This window comes from Paramisgurnus dabryanus, chromosome 19, assembly GCF_030506205.2.
Source record: "Paramisgurnus dabryanus chromosome 19, PD_genome_1.1, whole genome shotgun sequence".
In the NCBI taxonomy this organism is placed as follows: domain Eukaryota; kingdom Metazoa; phylum Chordata; class Actinopteri; order Cypriniformes; family Cobitidae; genus Paramisgurnus; species Paramisgurnus dabryanus.
The window spans coordinates 31,455,121-31,474,630 of NC_133355.1; the positions used below are offsets into that span (position 1 = coordinate 31,455,121).

Consider the following 19,510-nt stretch of genomic DNA (forward strand, 5'->3'; position numbering starts at 1 on the left):
CCGGTCGGCATTGAAGCCGTTTAGCATCGCGTATCACGGGTCAAAGTAATTATATTTACAAAGATTGTGTGTGGTGTTACATAAATCTTTTTATCAGTCTGGCAACAACATGCTCATGCTGCCGGTCGGCATTGGAATGTTAGCCGTTTAGCATCGCGTATCACGGGTCAAAGTACTTATATTTACAAAGATTGTGTGTGGTGTTACATAAATCTTTTTATCAGTCTGGTAACAACATGCTCATGCTGCCGGTCGGCATTGAAGCCGTTTAGCATCGCGTATCACGGGTCAAAGTAATTATATTTACAAAGATTGTGTGTGGTGTTACATAAATCTTTTTATCAGTCTGGCAACAACATGCTCATGCTGCCGGTCGGCATTGGAATGTTAGCCGTTTAGCATCGCGTATCACGGGTCAAAGTAATTATATTTACAAAGTCATTTCTTGAAGCTCAGGAGGGGAAACGTATGCCAAACGTTGTTGTGAATGTAAATAACGTCAATTGCAATCATAATTGTAATTGTTCATTCCTTCAAGGCTTTATGTGTTTACTGCTCGGTAAATCTCTGTTCTGATGTTTACTACCAGTGATCAAAGCTTGAATAAGTGACGTTGTTCAGTTCGTTTCCCAGTGGGAGGGCTCAGGTAGCACAGAGGGGCGGGATGAGTTTTTTAAAACTTACTAACCGCCTCAGGCTTTCTCAACCGATTTTCAACATCGTAGACTACAGCTTTAAAATGTAGAAAATGCAAAGTTAGCCTAATTTCCAACTTTTAACTTTTGAAGAATTAAATATTGTAATGATCTAGTTCTGTGTTTCCGTAGTCCAGTACTTTTATTTTGAAGTTCTGTTCCATCTGCCATGTATTGTAATCTGTTAAAGGCTGTTTCTCAATATGCGTTCTTCAGCGATCTTGCGTCCGTGTGTCCTCGCTCTACGTCATCATTAACAGTCGAAGTTCAATTCCAATTCTCAAGAACGCAAGTACAGAGGACGCATGAAAATACCCGGATGAGTTCTTGATATCGAGGATGCATCGAGTGCAGACTTGCGTCTTGAAATCTGGGGAGGTCACGTGACCAGCAGGAAGATCGCACAAATCTCAGTGTGTTCTTTGTTCTCGCGACCTTCTGAGTTCGTTCTTTCAAGGTCGCCTGGCAAGACCAGTCTCCACGAGAATGCAAGTCCGTTCTTTGCGTTCTTAGAATTGAAAAAAAACAGCTAAAGTTTTTTTGTTTATTAGTCGGTGTGTTAATTTTTTCCCAGGTGTGTCTTATTGTCCCTCATTACTGTGTGTATATATAGCCCTGTTTTTCAGTTGTTGTTGGTATAATGGTTTCTGTGTCCTCTTTCCCCTGGATTACCTTGTTTTTGTTTTAAATAAAACACAGCATTTGTATCCACTGCCTCGACCTGTCTTCCTACCAAAACGAAAAATGTCCATTAATGCAATCTCATCATCAAAATGTATTTGATGGCTCAGCCTCAACGACAAAAGTTCCTCAATGGGGTGGTTCCCTTGATGTAGTTGGAAGAGCGCAGCTGCTGGGTCCATGTTTGGTACTAAAACAGTAAGGATGAGGTGATGTGACATTTGAACCAAGGCTTTGGAGCTTGTGTCGAGCAAAAATGGGTGTGCCAGACAAAGCCTCTATTCGAAGCTTGTATTGCTAATGTGGAAATCAAGTGACAATGACAAACGAAGCTTCAATTTCTGCTCAGTCACTGGTGCGCTTCCCTGTTTTTCATGGGTTCTTTGCCTTATTTACATTTTAGTTACATATAATACTGTATACTGAAACATAGGGCTAGATATATGCACAGTAATGAGGGACAATAGGACACACCTTGGAAACAATTAACACACTGAGCAATGAACAAAAAAACTACAACAGACTACAAAACATTGCAGACAGAACAGAACTTCAAAATAAAGGTACTAGGGAAACACAGAACTAGATCATTACATTTATTGTACCTATGCACATAACAGGGTGGCTAGCAATTCTACCACACCAGTCTCCTGCTAATGTGTGCAAGGACACAACTTGATGGTTATACTCACAAAACCCAAAAAGTGTAGCACATTGTTTAATAGAAAACAATTAAACATTTTAAAACATAATTTATAATATTTTAAATATGTATTTGGCTGTCGAATAGTTGTGAATAGTTAGGCTAGATATTAACACATGAAATAACACAATGTGAAACTACTAAATAAATTTTTTTCTGATGATATTCATGACACACATTTGCATGATGACTGTGAATGGACTGACGTACTGGCATATGCACGGTTAAAAACTAAGCTAAACAAATGAAATAAAAAACTTTACAGATGTATGAAGTACATTAACACAGAGATGTGGACTAAAACTGAAAACCAATTTCTTAGTTATTATTCATTTATGGGTTTTCGAATGACTGTATCTTCATTTTTAAGCATGGTAATTGCTTATGTGTTGCTCAGTACGCAGCCCACACTGTCCACAAATGACCAAATGCACACAGGTTAGCACTGACAACAAATGAGTTACACTAACATTTTATTCACATTTACACAATGCATTTTAATCAAAGCTTTAAATTCAATTCAATTTTATTTATATAACGCTTTTCAATTGTTAATATTTTTCCAAAGCAGCTTTACATTAATAAAAACAAAAGAAAGCACGAAAAAAACTTGGAGGACAACAAAAGTAGCAAACTACAGCGGCTAAGATTAGGCCGTACTAGTGAGCGTAGTAGTAATGTAACATAATGTAAGAAAGTTCTAAGTTAATCTAATGCCAAGGGGTTGGAAAAAACTCATAGGAGAAAAATGTGAGAAAAAAATTCCCAGTTAGAAAAAAACCTAGAGAGAGCCAGACATAGATCATCCTATAGAAAGTATATTAAATATTAAATACTATATTATAAAAAAATATTTAAAAAAAGTTAAAGGAAGTGGTTGGTTGTCGCTGGGCAGACTTAGGTGATCCAGTAGCAAAAATACTTTATCTTAAATACTACACTATAAAATTATTTATTTAATTAATAAGAATTAAAAAATACAAATTAAAGAAAAGCGGTTGGTGGTTGCTGGGCAGAAATCGATTGGGCATCAAAAAGAATTTGACTTTGCTTTGATTAAAAATCCCTTGCTGGTCAAGGGTTATACACTATACAACACGAAAAGCAACAGTGTTAAATGCTGAAAATATTCAGAACTTCCACAAAAAGCTTTAAAAATCCTATTAACTACCAGTTGGGTATGATACAGAAAGATTAAAGGTTAAGAACTGAGTTTACTGTTCTGAGTACCTGTATGTACGGTGAGGTTGTGAGTTCTGGAGCGAAATGCAGGTCCCTTTCCAATTATGGACACAGAGTATCTTGTCTGTGGGCTGAGATTTATAATTCGGTGCGAACGGGCTGATCCAGGGAGAACTGTTGTAAATTTCTTAGTGCTTTCTCCACTTTTATTTGTGTTTATGCTCTGTACATTTGGCATGAGTTTGTGACCAGCACTTTTTTCCTTGCTTAAACTGCCTTTCTTTGCTGCTTTTGCCTCAAGAACTTCTTTCTGACTTTTATCTTCATTGTTTCGGCTGTCTTGGTCATCTTCATTTATTTCCTTACTCTCTTGGTCCTTTGTCATCCCAACATTTTCTGCTTTGTTTTGTTCTGCAAGCTCAGTATGAGTGATTACAAAATGTCGGAACTTTCCTTTCGGCGCTTCCCATAATACTACAAACCCAGTTGATGTTACATTATTGACCCTTACTTTCTCAATAGAGCTATCAGGTTCATTCAACACATATTCCTGAGTCTTATTATTTTTTTCTGTTAGAGGGTTTGTAACAAAAGACTTATCAGACATTTCATTTTCATACTGCTTTATGTTTGGGCCCATTTGAGTGGTGTCACTATGTTTTATTTGTGACTTTCTGTTTGCTGTATGTCTATTAGCTGTTCCATTGCTCCTGTGTAGAATTGTGTTGGGTCTAATACTGATACTAGTGCTGTTTTGTTTAGCAGCAAGGATGGCAGGTTTTACTTGTTGAATAGGATTGACTTGGTTGAGGGTTCTGTTGTTTCTTATTATGCCTTTTGAAGGTAAAGGTCGCCTTATGGGACCTCGGTATGGGTACAAAGGTTTTTGTAGAATTTGTCTTGAGCCGTTTCGACTGACAAAAGAATGATGATGAAGAGAACCCCTTAAGGGTGTGCGTTGGAATGGCATCAGACCGAAAACCTGCCTGCCACTATTTGAATTTACAGTGTTATTTTTTATGGGAGCTTTGATGAATAAAAGAGAACTCTGAGTTGTTGAGTTCTGAACTGGTTCAGGAGTTGAAGCTTGGGAGGCAATGGAACCAGACCATGATGGGTGATTGCTTTTCTGTGAAGATGAAGTTGACTCTAAAGGAGATTTACCATCTAATGGGGGGGGAGCTGAACTTGGATGTTTTGCTTTAGTTGTTAGTCTGGGGATGGATAATTGCTTGATACTGGTTTTCCTGGGTGATCTTTCTGTAGTTGACTGATCTCCTGTATTTTGTTCCACTCTCTCAGGTTGTGCTAAAAATGGTTGGGTAGAAAGATTTGGAAAAGAAGCTGTGGTTGTGATGGGATAATCATTTGTCTCAGATTGCCTTGCTGAAGAGGGGATGGCATTCATTATACCTGCAAAAGTTTTCTCTTTCTCCGTATCAGCTTCAGTGTCCTTCTCTCCTGCTTCCTCGTTCACTCTTCGTCTAGCCTCAAAAGTCTCAGCTGTTGGTTGATCCAGCCTTCTAACCACCCCTTTATCACTTGAACTGCCTGTTAGAAGTTTGGTTAAGACATCATTTCCATTTATGTGGCCAACTATAACTGTAAGGTTTTTAAACCGTGTATTTCCTTCTGATGTTGTGTTTCCATGTACACCTATCTTCCTGTAACCAACCAAAACTTTTCTTACACATTTTGTCCCATTTATATAGGCTGTAAGGTTTTTTTCTGTTGTGATTGTTGGCTCTTCAGTTGATTCAGTGAGATTACTGAAAATATGTGATGTGGTAGATGAAGTGGCTATGTGTTTCTGATATTTGGGGCTTGTAGTGCCATTTCTCATTATCCTAGAAGGTGCTCTTCTAAAATGCAGTCCCTCATCAGGTTGTGTTTCTTTCATGAGCAATTCTAGTAGTTTACCATCAGAAATATGATGGGTTAAGTCCACATCTGGGGTCTTTGGTCTCACTGGATTCAATATTGCTGACTTTATTGAAGAAGGCACAACTATTCGTCTCCGTCCGAAGCCTATCCTGGTAGAATTTAAATGTTTTATTTCTGGACTATAAGGTGTTCTTATGGTGTCTGTGCTTGTTCCAGGTCTGGGTAATGTCCTATCTTTATCTAAGGGTAGGGGTCTTTTTTGCCTAGGTCTAATGAAAATGCCTGTTTTAAGGTCAGTGTTATTTCCTGTTATATCTGAATCTTCAGACCTTTCTTTTGTTGGCTGATTCATTGTGCTTAGTCCTTGCTTCCTCGGGAACAGAGTTGTTGTGTTTGTTAACCATGGACCCTTTTCTTTGTTGTTGACAGCATTCAAATTTACATGCATGGTCACAGTCCCCATTGTCATCCTGTCTGCAGGCTTTAAGGTGTTGCCTAGGCATGAATAAAGGTTAGAATTTTATGATATTTTTTTTAAAAAATATTTTCAAATGTCTTGATGCCCTTATAAGATATAAACCTGTTAATAAAATGGTAGTGTTAATGCACAGTTTAGTTCAGTTATCCAAACAATAATAGGACTAGGTTGGTTCCTCTCAACTTGACCTTTATTCAAAGTAACTCAGTATGTTTTGGTCAACTTTTATCCGGTTGAAATCTTCAGTAGTTTACATTTCCTGTAAGAAAGAACAAATGTGAGAAAAAATGAAATGGAACTAAAAATCTGGGATTGCTGGTTAATTAAAGTCACTGTGAGTCACTGTAAGAGAAAGAAAAGATTATTTAAAATAAACAGCAGAGAAATGAAAAAGAAATAACTTCCAACCAATCTCCTTCTCCTTTAATAAAAACTCTGTGATTGGGCTCTTTACAATCTTTACAACCCTTAAGGGCCGGTTACACTAGACTTTTCATTTTTTTTTTTTTTTAAGTGTATGTGATAAACATGCTCCTTTTAAAAAATTTAGAGTGAGAGGGAGAGATAATCCCTGGTTTACGGAATTAATTTCTTCGCGCATCAAGGATCGTGATGCTGCATGGGTTAAAGCAAAGAAAACAAATAACCATCTGGATTGGGTACATTACAGGACACTAAGAAATAATTGCACAAATTTGGTAAAAAAAAGCTAAATGTGATTATTACTTAAATGCGATAAATGAAAATTTGAATGATCCCTCTAAATTTTAGAAGCTGTTTAAATCAGCTTCTGGTTCAAAACCTTCTATGAGTTTACCTGATTATTTAAAAGTAAAGGAAAAAATTATAAAAGGGAAAGAAAATATTGTTGAGGTTTTTAATAATTATTTCATTGCTGCGGGCTCAGCCCCGGATCCTCATGTAACGAACGGTATAAGAAAAGAGAATGTTGAAGCTGAAACATGCCATTCTATTCAGCCTTTTACATTTAATCCTATTTTAGTCCCACAAGTTCATAAAGCCTTACAAAATTTAGATTGTAAAAAGGCATCAGGGCCTGATAATATAGAGCCTTATTTTTTAAAAATTGCGGCAGATCTTATAGCAGAACCTATCACTTCTATTTTTAACTTAAGCTTAAATTCAAATGTAATACCGTATGCATGGAAATCAGCCATGGTCCTTCCTTTGTTAAAAGGGGGGGACCCCTATGATTTAGATAACTATCGTCCTATTTCGAGGTTATCAGTTATGGCAAAAGTTTTTGAGTCCCTTGTAAATGATCAGATTAAGCATTTTCTAACAGAAAATAATATTTTAAATGAGTTTCAATCAGGTTTTAGGTCAGCCCATAGTACTGTAACAGCGGCAACACTCGTCACAAATGATATTATTACATCATTGGACAATAAAAATCAATGTGCTGCTTTATTTGTTGATCTTTCTAAAGCTTTCGATTCTGTAGATCACAATATTTTGTTGAACAGACTCAGCTGCTTAGGTTTTAGTAAAATGAGTATAAATTGGTTTTACAATTATTTATCTGAAAGAACGCAGTGTGTCTCAGTTGAAAATTTTACCTCAAAAAAACTTGAAATTAAGAAAGGTGTCCCTCAGGGATCAATTTTAGCACCAATTTTATTTTCAATTTATATAAATGATTTAGGTAATGAGATAACTACAGCTAAACTGCATTTATATGCTGATGACACAATTATTTATGCGGCAGCAAAGTCCATGGAAAAAGCCGTAGAGCTATTACAAGATTCCTTCCAGATATTGCAATCTTCATTGTTAAATTTAAAACTGGTTTTAAATATTAAGAAAACTAAATACATGCTCTTTACTCGCTCTCGTAACAAATTTTTGATTCCACCAATTTCAACTTTGGAAGGGTATTGTATAGAAAGAGTACATACCTATAAATATCTGGGCATATGGCTTGATGAAAGGTTAGGTTTTAATATTCATATCGAAAATCTTTCAAAAAAGCTCAGACCCAAATTGGGGTTTCTCTTTCGTTTAAAGAAATGTCTTCCATTTGAGGCAAAAAAGAGAATTATTCAAAGTTGTTTTCTTTCTGTGTTGGACTATGGTGATGTGATTTATATGCATGCTAATTTATCTTCACTAAAAAAATTAGATAGTATATCAATCAATCAATCAATCAAGCACTTTATTGTCACATGGTACAAGTACCAGTGAAATTATCCATATACCATGCTGCAATACGATTTGTGACAAATGCTCCTACACGTACCCATCATTGTACCTTGTTTGACTTGGTTGGTTGGTTCTCCTTGTATCAGAGGAGAAAAATGCATATGTTGCAGTTTATTGTAAAAGCTTTAAAAGGTCATTTGCCTTTTTATATCTGTAGTCTCTTATCTTATTGTTCTGGTAATTATAACACTAGATCATCTTTTAAATTACTCTTAACTGTACCTAGATCTTACTCAGAGTTCGGCAAAACTGCCTTTTCTTCTTATGCACCTAGATTATGGAATGAAATGCAGAGTATTTTGATGCTGGATGTGCTCCCATCTTTAAATATTTTTAAAAACCTTTTGAACTCTTACCTGAAAGAATCATGTTCGTGTTTTACTTAACTTTTATATATTTTATTTTTAAGAATTGAAGCTCTGAGCGCTGGACTTTTCTTTCTTTTTTTGTTTGTATTGTCTGTCTGAAATACTTTTATGTAAAACTTTGTGTGCTGCCATTTTGGCCAGGACTCCCTGGCAGAAGAGATTTTTTATCTCAATGGGATTTTTCCTGGAAAAATAAAGGATAAATAAAATTTCATTGACTTGCATTCATGTGTATGTGAATAAGTCAGACCGGAAGTGCAAGCTCTTGCTATGATATTTTGCAGGTCGCTGCATAGCAAAGTTCAAGTCTGGTGAACTCTGACCTGCGAATTCATATCACGTGGAGCGTTGTGACCATTGCGAAACTGGTATGTCACTGTGTGACCTTTCTCTCTAGTGAAAAGCATAAATGGACAAAGCCAAGGATCATATTGATGATCTGCTCCCCACTCACTCCCCACAGCAACGTCCAACAAATACTTGCATGCTCAAAGTCTAGTGATGACCGCGCCAAGAATCTATAACAGACTCCCTACTGAGTAGATTATTTATGATAACAAGCTAAAAAAAATAACACTATACCCCTACACTGTCAGAAGAAATGGTCAAAAAAGTCCCTCGCTGTCACTGAGGTGGAACCCTTTCAAAAGTATACATTTGCACCTAAAACGTTCTTATTAGTACCTTAGAAATGTTGTGTTGCTTGGACCATTGAAATATAAATGTCACAATTAGTGTGGTATAATCCCTTATAACTACAGGGAAAAATAGGACTTTGGGTTGCTCAAATATTGGGAAGTGTACATCTTTTTATAGCACATTTCAAAGGGGTTTAAGATATTGTGCAATTACTGTTGACAAGTATAAGGTGCTTCTTTTGTTAAGATGCAACAAAATAAAAGTTAATCTCTCAAATAAAGCATATTAATTATTTACACAGTGCCAAGTTACACATCATCTTGGGAGCTGTTTGAAAAAGCTTAGATTGTGTCATTGGGCAATAAAATATGAATGTATATATGTAGTTAATCTTTCTAAGAACTCACCAGTTGTTGCCTGTATGCTTGCCGGAAGGCTCTTGATGCCATCTTTTTCCGCCACTAATGAGATGTCATATAAGCAACCTGGTTCCAAGCCAACAATTTGGGCTATGCGCCTTTCTGGGGGCAGGTAGTCTCTGGAGACCTCTGGAAGTCTGCATGATGTCTCATTGGGTGTAACGGAGAGGACGTACCTGTCAATCTCTCCCTGTGCTTTTACCCATTTGACAATGATTGATTTAGTTGATGTCTTCACAATCTGTAAGTCTTTGGGTCTGGAGATCACTGCACAGGAATTGATGAATACATTATTTAAACATCAATAAAATGGAGATAACACAAACAAATTGTACCACAGTCCTGGAACCTGATCTAAGAGTATGATTTGAGTCTGATGATGAAAATATAGTACAACTACTACTGCATGGAAAAATATGCAGCTGATGTTGTGTAAAGTAGCCTAAAGATTAGTGATGGGTCATTTATGAACGATTCGTTCATTTTGAAAAAAAATTTAGTAAGACTCGGGAGTAACAAGTCGTCTCGGAGAGTGGTTTGTTCATTTTGTGTTGACCACGCATGTGCAACATCTATTGGTGCTGTGCTGGAAAGAGAATTGATTAGTTCCACTGTCGAGTTTTTGGGTTCTCCAAGTCATTTGTTCCTTTACAAGTGACAACCCTTTGAGTATGCTAGGTTGTATGTACCGGAAAGAGAAATTACTAGTTAATCTTAAGTCTTCGGGTCCTCCAAGTCGTTCGTTCCTGTAACATGTGACAACCCAATGGGCTATGCTATCTTTACCAGAAAGAGAAATGATTAGTTAATCTCGAGTCTTTGGTTCCCCCGAGTCGTTCATTTATTTGTCACGTGAACACGCTTCCCATGTCAGTATAACTGGAAGTAGAGGGATAACGCTTAGGTTACTCACGTAACCCCGGTTCCCTGAAATAACGGGAACGAAGCATTGCGTCAGTTTGCTGACGCTATGGGGAGAAACTCCTGTTTACTCCGTGATTGAAGCCTATTGGTTAACGTCTGTAGAAAATACAGACCAATGACGTTTGAGCCCGCGCGGGGGCGTGGCACACGTCCCTATATAAGCCGGTGCAATACGTCAATAGCTCATTATTATTCGACTGAAGCGCGCAGCCGAATAACACTCGCTGCGTAGACGTTTGTAGCACGGCCAGCGACGCAATGCTTCGTTCCCGTTATTTCAGGGAACCGGGGTTACGTGAGTAACCTAAGCGTTCCCTTTCAATACGGTTCACTTCGCATTGCGTCAGTTTGCTGACGCTATGGGGGAACGTAATCCCATCCCGCCGTGCATACACAACGGACTGAGGTGCCCTTACCGGAGAGACACTGCATGTGGCCCTAACCCAGCATATACATAGCTCTAGCGAGCGCAAGTGTAAGCACCATATATGAGACAGTAATACGCATACAGTGAAGTTTCTAAACGCACCATGATGCATATACAATAGAGCACGAGACGGCGGGTTCCCTGAGCGCGCCGCGAGCTGTGCGTGAATTATTAATAGGTAGCCATGACGGTGAGCTAGCAACGCACCGTGAAGGCATACAGAAACGCAGTCGCGTGAATCATTAAGCCGATAAGACCTGTGCTTGTAAGGCAGGGACATCCAGGCTATAAAATCTGACAAACGTAGACGGCGAGGACCAGCCGGCCGCGTTACAAATGTCAACGATAGAAATCCCCGTAGACCAAGCCCAAGATGAAGCCATCCCCCTCGTGGAGTGAGCTTTTAAACCAACTGGACAATGTTCATTCAGGGAGGCGTAAGCCAAAGCAATGGCTTCGACGATCCATTTAGATAGCCTCTGTTTAGTGAGCGGCATACCTAAGGAATGTTGCGCGAAGCTTACGAACAGCTGATCTGACTTGCGGTATGAGGCAGAACGGTCCGTGTATATTCTTAACGCTCTGACGGGGCAGAGCGTGTTCGGGTTTTGTTCGCCGTCCGCCGTCGGAAGGGCGAGAAGTGAAACCACCTGAACTCTAAATGGCGTGGTCAAAACTTTAGGAATGTATCCCGCTCTCGGTCTAAGGATCACTTTGCTATCGTTAGGACCGAATTCCAGACACGACGGGTCAATTGAAAACGCGTGTAAATCGCCCACTCGTTTAACCGATGCCAACGCCAGGAGGAGAGCGGTTTTAAACGAGAGAGCGCGCAGGTCAGCCTGTTCGAGGGGCTCGAAAGGGGGACCGCGCAGCGCTTTCAGGACCGTGGACAGATCCCAAGACGGGACCGTGTTAGGTCGCGGTGGGTTTAGTCTGCGAGCGCCTCTGAGGAATTTAATGATGAGATCATGTTTTCCCACGGTGCGACCGGCGATAAGGGCGTGATTCGCCGTTATCGCCGCCACATACACTTTAAGCGTCGAGGGCGCGCGACCGCTGTCCAGCATTTCCTGCAGAAAGGAGAGAATATGCTCCACTTCACAGGTGTTTGGGTTTAAGTCTTTCGTCGTGCACCAATCAGAAAAAATAGACCACTTTTGAGCGTAAAGGCGCCTGGTAGATGGGGCCCTAGCTTCAGTTAGAGTATTTAACACTCGTCCTGAAAGGCGTGATGGTTGCCGTTCAGAGACCAAACGTGTAGATTCCATAGCTCCGGCTGTGGATGCCATATCGTCCCTCTCGCCTGAGATAGGAGGTCTTTCCTCAGCGGTACTGGCCATGGTGCTGATGTTTTCAGCTGTCATAGGTCGGGGAGCCATGGTTGATTGTGCCAAAACGGGGCGACCAGTATTATCGCGCATTTCGTCTCTCTTATCCTCTGAAGGACCTGTGGTAACAGGGCCACCGGAGGAAAAGCATACAGAAGACACGCCGGCCATGCTTGCGACAGGGCATCGTGATGTCTCGAGAAGAAGATCGGGCAATGCGCGTTCTCGTCTGATGCAAACAGATCGATCTCCGCCCGGCCGAAGACGGTCCATATTCTCTCGACCGTCTGAGGATGCAGTCTCCATTCTCCCGGCGGCGGACCGTTGCGCGAGAGAATGTCTGCACCCGTATTGGCTACACCCGGTACGTGAGTCGCTTTTAACGAACGTACGTTCGCGTGAGCCCATAATAAAAGCCGTTTCGCCAGCCTGGATAGGGAGCGAGATCTCAGCCCTCCTTGGTGGTTTATGAACGAAACCACCGTCATACTGTCCGACCGCACTAGAACGTGTTGATGTTGGAGTTTCGGTCGAAAGTGTCGTAGCGCCAAGATAACCGCCCACATCTCGAGGTGGTTGATATGTAGCTGAGACAACTGGTTGTTCCACGCACCGAAGGCGAGCTCGCCGTCGCAGTGAGCGCCCCAACCCGTCGCAGACGCATCCGTAGTCACCACTTTCCTCCTGCTCACGGAGCCGAGCTCCGTGCCCGAGAGGAAAAGGTGAGGGGATGTCCATATCGAAAGCGCTTTCACGCAGCTGTACGTGATTTTGATTAATAAGCGGCCCGACAACCAAGCACGGGGCGGAACTTTCGCTTTCAACCAAAACTGAAGCGGCCTCATGAACAGCATTCCCAACGGTATTAGTGGGGATGCTGCTGCCATCAGACCCAACATTTTTTGGAATCGTTTGAGAGGGAGATGTGAACCCGCTTTGAACGATGCCGCCTCGCGTCTGACCGTGAGCGCGCGTTCCTGTGTAAGCCATGCCCGCATCTTTAATGAGTCAAGCGTCGTGCCTAAGAACGCGATTCGCTGCGTGGGGGTGAGCAAACTCTTCTGGAGGTTGATTTTGAACCCCAAATTCTCCAAATGCTGGAGTACAACGGTCTTGTGCGCAGTAATTTCCCTCTCTGACTGTGCTAGAATAAGCCAATCGTCGAGGTAATTCAATATGCGGATGCCGCTCTGTCTGAGAGGGGCGAGAGCCGCATCCGCACATTTGGTAAATGTGCGTGGTGCCAGAGATAATCCGAAGGGCAGAACTTTGTACTGGTATGCTGTCCCGTCGAGCGCGAATCTTAGGAACGGCCTGTGACGTGGCGCTATCGGAATGTGAAAGTAAGCGTCTTTCAGATCCACTGATATGAACCAATCGCCCGGTCGAATTAACGCCATGATTCGTCTGGCTGTAAGCATTTTGAACGGCCGTTTGGCAAGAGCGCGATTCAAAACGCGTAGATCCAATATCGGTCTGAGGCCGCCGTCTTTCTTTGGAACGAGAAAATAACGACTGTAAAAGCCTGATTCGCTTTGATCCGCCGGGACCGTCTCTATCGCGTCTTTTAGTAATAAAGAACGCACCTCTTCCCTGAGGATCTGCATACGATCGTCTGGGACAGTGGTGTAGAGAACGCCGCGAAACCGGGGTGGTCTCCGGGCGAATTGGAGTGAATAACCGGGGGTGGATTGCCAAACGTGAAATTTGACGGCGAGCGTCGATATGCTTATGGACGTTAAGCCGTGTGTGTGTGTTTGTGTGTACAGAGGAGGAAATTTGCTCTTTTTGTGAAAAGGTAAAAATTTGTGTTTCGCTGTTACAGCGAGGGTGTGTCCAGCGCCCGAGGGGACTGAAACACGCAGAACTTTCGAGGGCGGGCCGGCCGAAGCGGGACCAGAGCCTCTTTTCCTCCTCAGACTCTCTTCAGGGAGGCGGCGCCGGCGTCGGGTCCAGCGTAATCCGAGGACGGAGTGGCGACTTTAGTGGCGCGAAGGGCCAGATCAGTCGCGCTGCGTAGGTTCTGAAAGGTCGACGGGTCCGGACCTGTCTCGTCCATGTCACGGAGGAGCTTTGCCTGGTATACCTGCAGCACCGCCATCGTATGGAGAGCGGATGCAGCGTGGCCGTCAGCGGCGTAAGATTTTGACGCCAGGGTCGATGTCAGGCGACAGGGCTTTGATGGATGGTTCAACTTCGCCCTCCATCCGCCGGCTGAAGACGGGCAGAGATGGGCGGCGACAGTTTCCTCGAGCGGCGGCATCTTGGAGTAGCCTTGTTCGTCGGCGCCGTCCACTACGGAGAGGACGTGGGAGACGGCGCTCTGAGCTCGGGTGGAGTGGGGAGCACGCCAAGATTTGGTGAGCTCCTGGTGAACCTCAGGGAAAAACGGCGCCGGCCGTTGGCGGGACGATTGACGGCGCCCGGGCTGCAGAAACCACTCGTCCAACCGGCTGAGTTGAGGCTCTGACGGCGGCGACCACTTGATGTTGAGCTCCGCCGTAGCTTGCGTCAAGATGCGGATGAGCTCAGAGTCGTGAGGACGCGACTCGGTAGGTTCATCAGCGGCGGCTGCGTGGGCGTCGTCATCCGAAGCCGCCCAATCCTCTAACTCCTCAGAGGATGACATCACTTCCAAGTTGTCACCGGACCCAAAGGAAACCATGCCGCTAGCACTCGGCAGGGGGCGCAGGTCTTCATGGGCGAAGGTGACAGGGTGACGGCGGGGAGACAGAGCACGCGGGGGATGAGCCGGCGTGGACTCGGTCTCAGGGCGTCTTCCAGCTTCACGGCTCCGCTGCTGTTTAGGCGGGAGAGCACGGGAAGCCTTCCGTTTAAAGATCTCGAGGCGGGAGCGCAGCACCGCGATAGGAAGGAGCTCGCAGTGGGCGCAGCCCGCCTCGGCGAGTACGGCCTCGGCGTGGGCAGGACCCAGACAGATGACGCACTCCTTGTGGAAATCCTCCACAGGCAAAGGGGCTCGGCAGGAGCCGCAATGCCGAAGCGACATTATCTCAACGCGCTTCTGCTCTTTTAGATACTCTCTTTTAGGCTCACCGGAAAGCGGCAGGGGAACACGCTGGTGTGTTGTAGTCCGCTGCAGTGCTTGGATCGACGGCGAGTAAGGGCTTCTTCTTCGGAGCAGCGAGAAGGTTCGCGCCGAAGGAGAAAAGTAATGAGCTATTGACGTATTGCACCGGCTTATATAGGGACGTGTGCCACGCCCCCGCGCGGGCTCAAACGTCATTGGTCTGTATTTTCTACAGACGTTAACCAATAGGCTTCAATCACGGAGTAAACAGGAGTTTCCCCCCATAGCGTCAGCAAACTGACGCAATGCGAAGTGAACCGTATTGAAAGGGAACTGGAAGTTCTGAAGAGCACTTAGCTGAATAATAATAATGTCTCTTTGCAGATGGTGATTGGAGGATTCTCGGAGGGTACAGAAGACGACAACAGGTAAGTTTGTGGTGAGTAGCACGGGTGAGTCTGAGTATCCATTTATGATGAGACCAGACGATAGGTGAGAGGGAATGAGAGGGTTATAAAGGAATATGGTGATGAGACACAGGTAATGGGGATTAGAACTCAGGGGAGAGTGAACGACTGGGAGGAGTGACTGATGATGGTGATGGGATCCTGACATGTTACACAGGCATCTCTATTATTAAATAATTGTACATTGAATTTATATTAGTAGTAATTATTGTTTATAAGGTTTGCAGTTATTAACAAATTTCTGTATCCAGTGACATTACATGACAATAGACCAAACGATTCAGACCCAAAGACTTGAGAGATGAACAAATCATATCTATATCCGCTATGTGCTGCATAACCTCATAAGATCAGAATCAGAAAAATGATCTGAACTTCCCATCACTACTAAAGATAACTCCTGTGGTATTTTCAACTTTATGAAAAGTACTATTGTATTGAAGGACGGTGTTGAATGAAAACTGTAAGATTTGTATGTTTTATTTTTTTATTTTGCAGCAAAAATTTCTATAAAACATCCTTTAACTGCCAAGGTCCTGTGGCAACCCTGTGTTGCATGCCTGTTTAAGCCTGCTACAAACTGTGCAATTTTATAAGATCATTACAGATCATACCGTGTGTCATGTATCTAATATACTTGGGTAGGACATGTCTGTAGACTCTACGATGATGTAAACTACTGGTTGTAAGCCACAATGCAAGTAAGTAAACATCATCAGGGTGCAGTCGTAAACAAACACAGCAAGATGAATTGCCCATTGCCAGTTGTGCTTTTATGAGCATTGAAAAAGAAGAGACAGCGCTGAAAAGGGGCAATATGGACCTGGTCATGGCATGGGAAAAGAGCAGTACTTTACATAGAGTTTATGCAGTATTTAACTTTTACTTGATCAAAAAAAAAGTAATTAGGGCCCGAGCACACCAGGGTGTGAGGACCCTACTGTGGTGGAGCTAGACTTCTAAAACTGGGGTGGCAAAGGGGTGGCAAGGTATTATTTTGGGGGGTCAATATACAAAGTGTTCAATTACACTAAAAATAAATTATTTTCCACAAAATGTATATAGATTAAATTAAAGTAGTTTATTTTCCTAAATGTACACAATTATAGCCTATATGTATTAAGTATACAGCATAAATAGAACAACTGTGATCTGTTTGGCCCTGATTTGCACCTGACTTTTGCTTCTTTAGAAAGAAGTTTGTAATATTGCTTTTTCTCTTCATTCTGCTGTCCCTAAAGGAAAACTTGGTTACACACCTCATGAAGAAACCAAAATTTGTAACAATTTGCTTGTTTTTATTTACCATAAGTACACAAGGAAAATTGCTTAAAGAGGTCTAGACATGTTATGTTAAGGGAGGAAGGAACGAGTTTCCGTAAACTTTAATGTAATGATGTAAATAGACTTCTGTCCCTCACATTAAGCTATAGAATGGCTTCAGATGACTTTGTTAAAAATTATAATCCAACCCTCTCAGACCCAAGTCGCCCAAACTGACGTGAAAAAAGCTTGAGGCGTCGAAAAGTGCGCTGTTTACATCCCTGTACTATCTCTGTGGTGGTTTTATTAAGTTCAATATGCTGCATTACACGTGCCAATATGAATAAGCCTACCTAATGTCTGTGATTGTTGCTGAACATTTGCTTACGACATGTTTTTTATTGTTTTAAGCATCTTCACGCAGGCGTGACAGTATTAGTCAGTTTCACAAGACTAGTAATGCTCATTGAAGTATTAATGCTAAGCACGTACCGCGAGAGCGGTTTGCTTTTAAGTCGCTCTCGTGGAACTTTGACGTCACCGGCTGTCGGTTCTTGCGGCGCCGCATGAAGTCGAATAAGCCTAATGAAAAGTGTAGCAGCGCATTCACGTCCGCTGGGAGATTTGAGAAATGTTCGTAAAAATCAAACAGTGTAATGTTTTCAGCGGGGTGGCAACAGGGGTGGCAAGGACTTCGTCTGGGGTGGCAATTGCCACCCCAATTACCCCTCTGGCTCCGCCACTGGGACCCTATTGTTCTTCAAGGAGTTATTATTTTATGTTACATTTTCATTGGTTACTCTGTGTAGGTCGTAAGATCATGCTAAATTTATGACACTGCCAGAGAATAATTGCAGGCTTTCTTTGGTGACAAAACAGTAACAACGCCTTTCTTTACGATACAATACATCCTCACTGTACGATAAAGGACCATCATTTAGGAGCTATGATTAAAGAAATCATCATGTTGTTTACTTGTGAAAGTAAAAGTCACATATTATACAATATTTAAATACAAGATTATACCACTTTATCTGTAACAAGACATGAAACTTCAGTAGTAATCCACTAAGCGGAGACTGCTAAAAAGAATAATGTGATCGTAGGTGGTGTCCACCTGAGTTGACAACATTTCCCAATGTTGCTTTCTCAATGACATTGAACACATCTTGACACTGGAATATCTAATCTGTCCGCTTACATTGCAGCATGAATGCATTTATCCGATTTATATTTTGTATTTATTTCACATATAAATGATGCCTGAAACCTGCTTAAACATTTGTGGGTCATATCCGATCTGTGCCAGATGAAAGAAAAAAAATCGTATTTGAGTCATTTCAAACATGCAGTGTAAATGCAGCCTTTGTCTTCTGTTTTGGAAGCACATGGCTCTTGTTTGCTTCTAGATGCCATGTGCTCTCTTTGTCTTGAGTTTTGTGTCAATAAACTTTGGTGTATGTATTTGCACTTACATTAATCTGTGTATCCTGATTTTTTTTAAACTTGGCCCCATACAGTATATGGTAAGCCCCATATATGGTTTTTCAAGGTGGGCGAAATACAATTTTTCACAAAAAACCCCACAATATCTGCCTTTTGTGCTTATGCACACTGTGGAAATCAATTACATTTTTTTACATGAGTCCCCTGGTTATTTATACTCACAGGTGGTGAATTCTGCTGTGCTTTCTGCTCCCATCATGCCCTCTTTTGCTCCAGTTATGCTGACCATGTACTTCTGTCCAGCAGTCAGGCCAGTCTGAGTGTAAGTGGTCAGTCTACCATTGATCTTAGAGGATATTTTCTGATTTGTGTCTTTCTATGGGGATAGAAGAGTTTTGAACATTACATTTTTCAAAATATGAATACATTAAATACATTCAATACATTAAATAATGTATAAACATGATATTTTTTTAGCAAAAGTGATGGCGAAATGTAAAGTATATACATATGATTATTTTTTTTAAATAGCAGATATAGGGGCAGATTTACTAACAGCTTGCAAATCATAATTTTGGCATTAAATAACAACTGTCTGGATTTACGAAAGACACATGAGTTTGATTCCACGGAACACTCATACTGATAAAATATAAACTCTGAATGTGACTGTAAGTCACTTTAGATTAAAGCTTCTGCCATATGCATAAATGTAATATGTGTGAATTGATTTCAATTTGTTGCAGATCTCCAGACATAAAATTTTAGTATTATAATGTTTATTATAATAAATGTAATTAGGCCCAGCTAGACCCTTTCTATCTCAGCAACTCAGCTATGCAATTTATTATAGTCTCATTCTGCATGTATTTGTTATTGGAGTTGGAGAATTATGTATCATTTCTATTATTGTTATTCTCCTCTTTCCAGAGTGGGTCACAGCAGCTGCTCTGTGATGTCATCTCTTTGGCTGCTGGGATGTTTTTGACCATATTTACACAGACCATGGCAACAAGCATCTGCCTAATGACCTCTCCCTAGTTTCCTTTCTGCTTTCATCTTCCCCACTCCCACCCATTCATGCTTTGTGCAGAAAAATGTGCCTTTCCTGTCCTATTTGCTGTCAGTGGCAACTCCATGTTTTTTTCAGTGTTCATGTTGTAATTTGTCCTTTGTGAAACATTGACATTATTCCGAAATATTTGTACAATTTGTACATCTGAGTTATTTCTAATTTTTATTCATATTTTCGCTTTTCAGTTTCATGTGCATAACCAGTTTATTACCTTTAACAATTTACCTTTAAATTTGATCATTGTATCTTTTGAACTACTTTGAATTTGAAATGA

At 41.6% G+C, this 19,510-nt stretch overlaps 1 protein-coding gene across 3 annotated transcripts in view; it reads right to left on the reverse strand.

Moving 5' to 3' along the window:
* tnxbb (tenascin XBb) overlaps positions 1-19,510 on the reverse strand; it is a 69,555-nt gene that overhangs the window by 23,913 nt on the left and 26,132 nt on the right. Inside the window, exons 5-8 of one of the 3 annotated variants that reach the window (XM_065290902.2) lie at positions 18,384-18,537; positions 9,261-9,539; positions 4,675-5,640; positions 3,310-4,569 (exon numbers count right to left, since the gene is read on the reverse strand). In XM_065290902.2, the coding sequence (XP_065146974.1) occupies positions 3,310-4,569; positions 4,675-5,640; positions 9,261-9,539; positions 18,384-18,537 (2,659 nt within the window). Of the gene's footprint in view, positions 1-3,309; positions 5,641-9,260; positions 9,540-18,383; positions 18,538-19,510 lie in introns of all 3 variants that reach the window. The other 2 variants (XM_065290900.2, XM_065290903.2) reach the window with 2 other exon arrangements.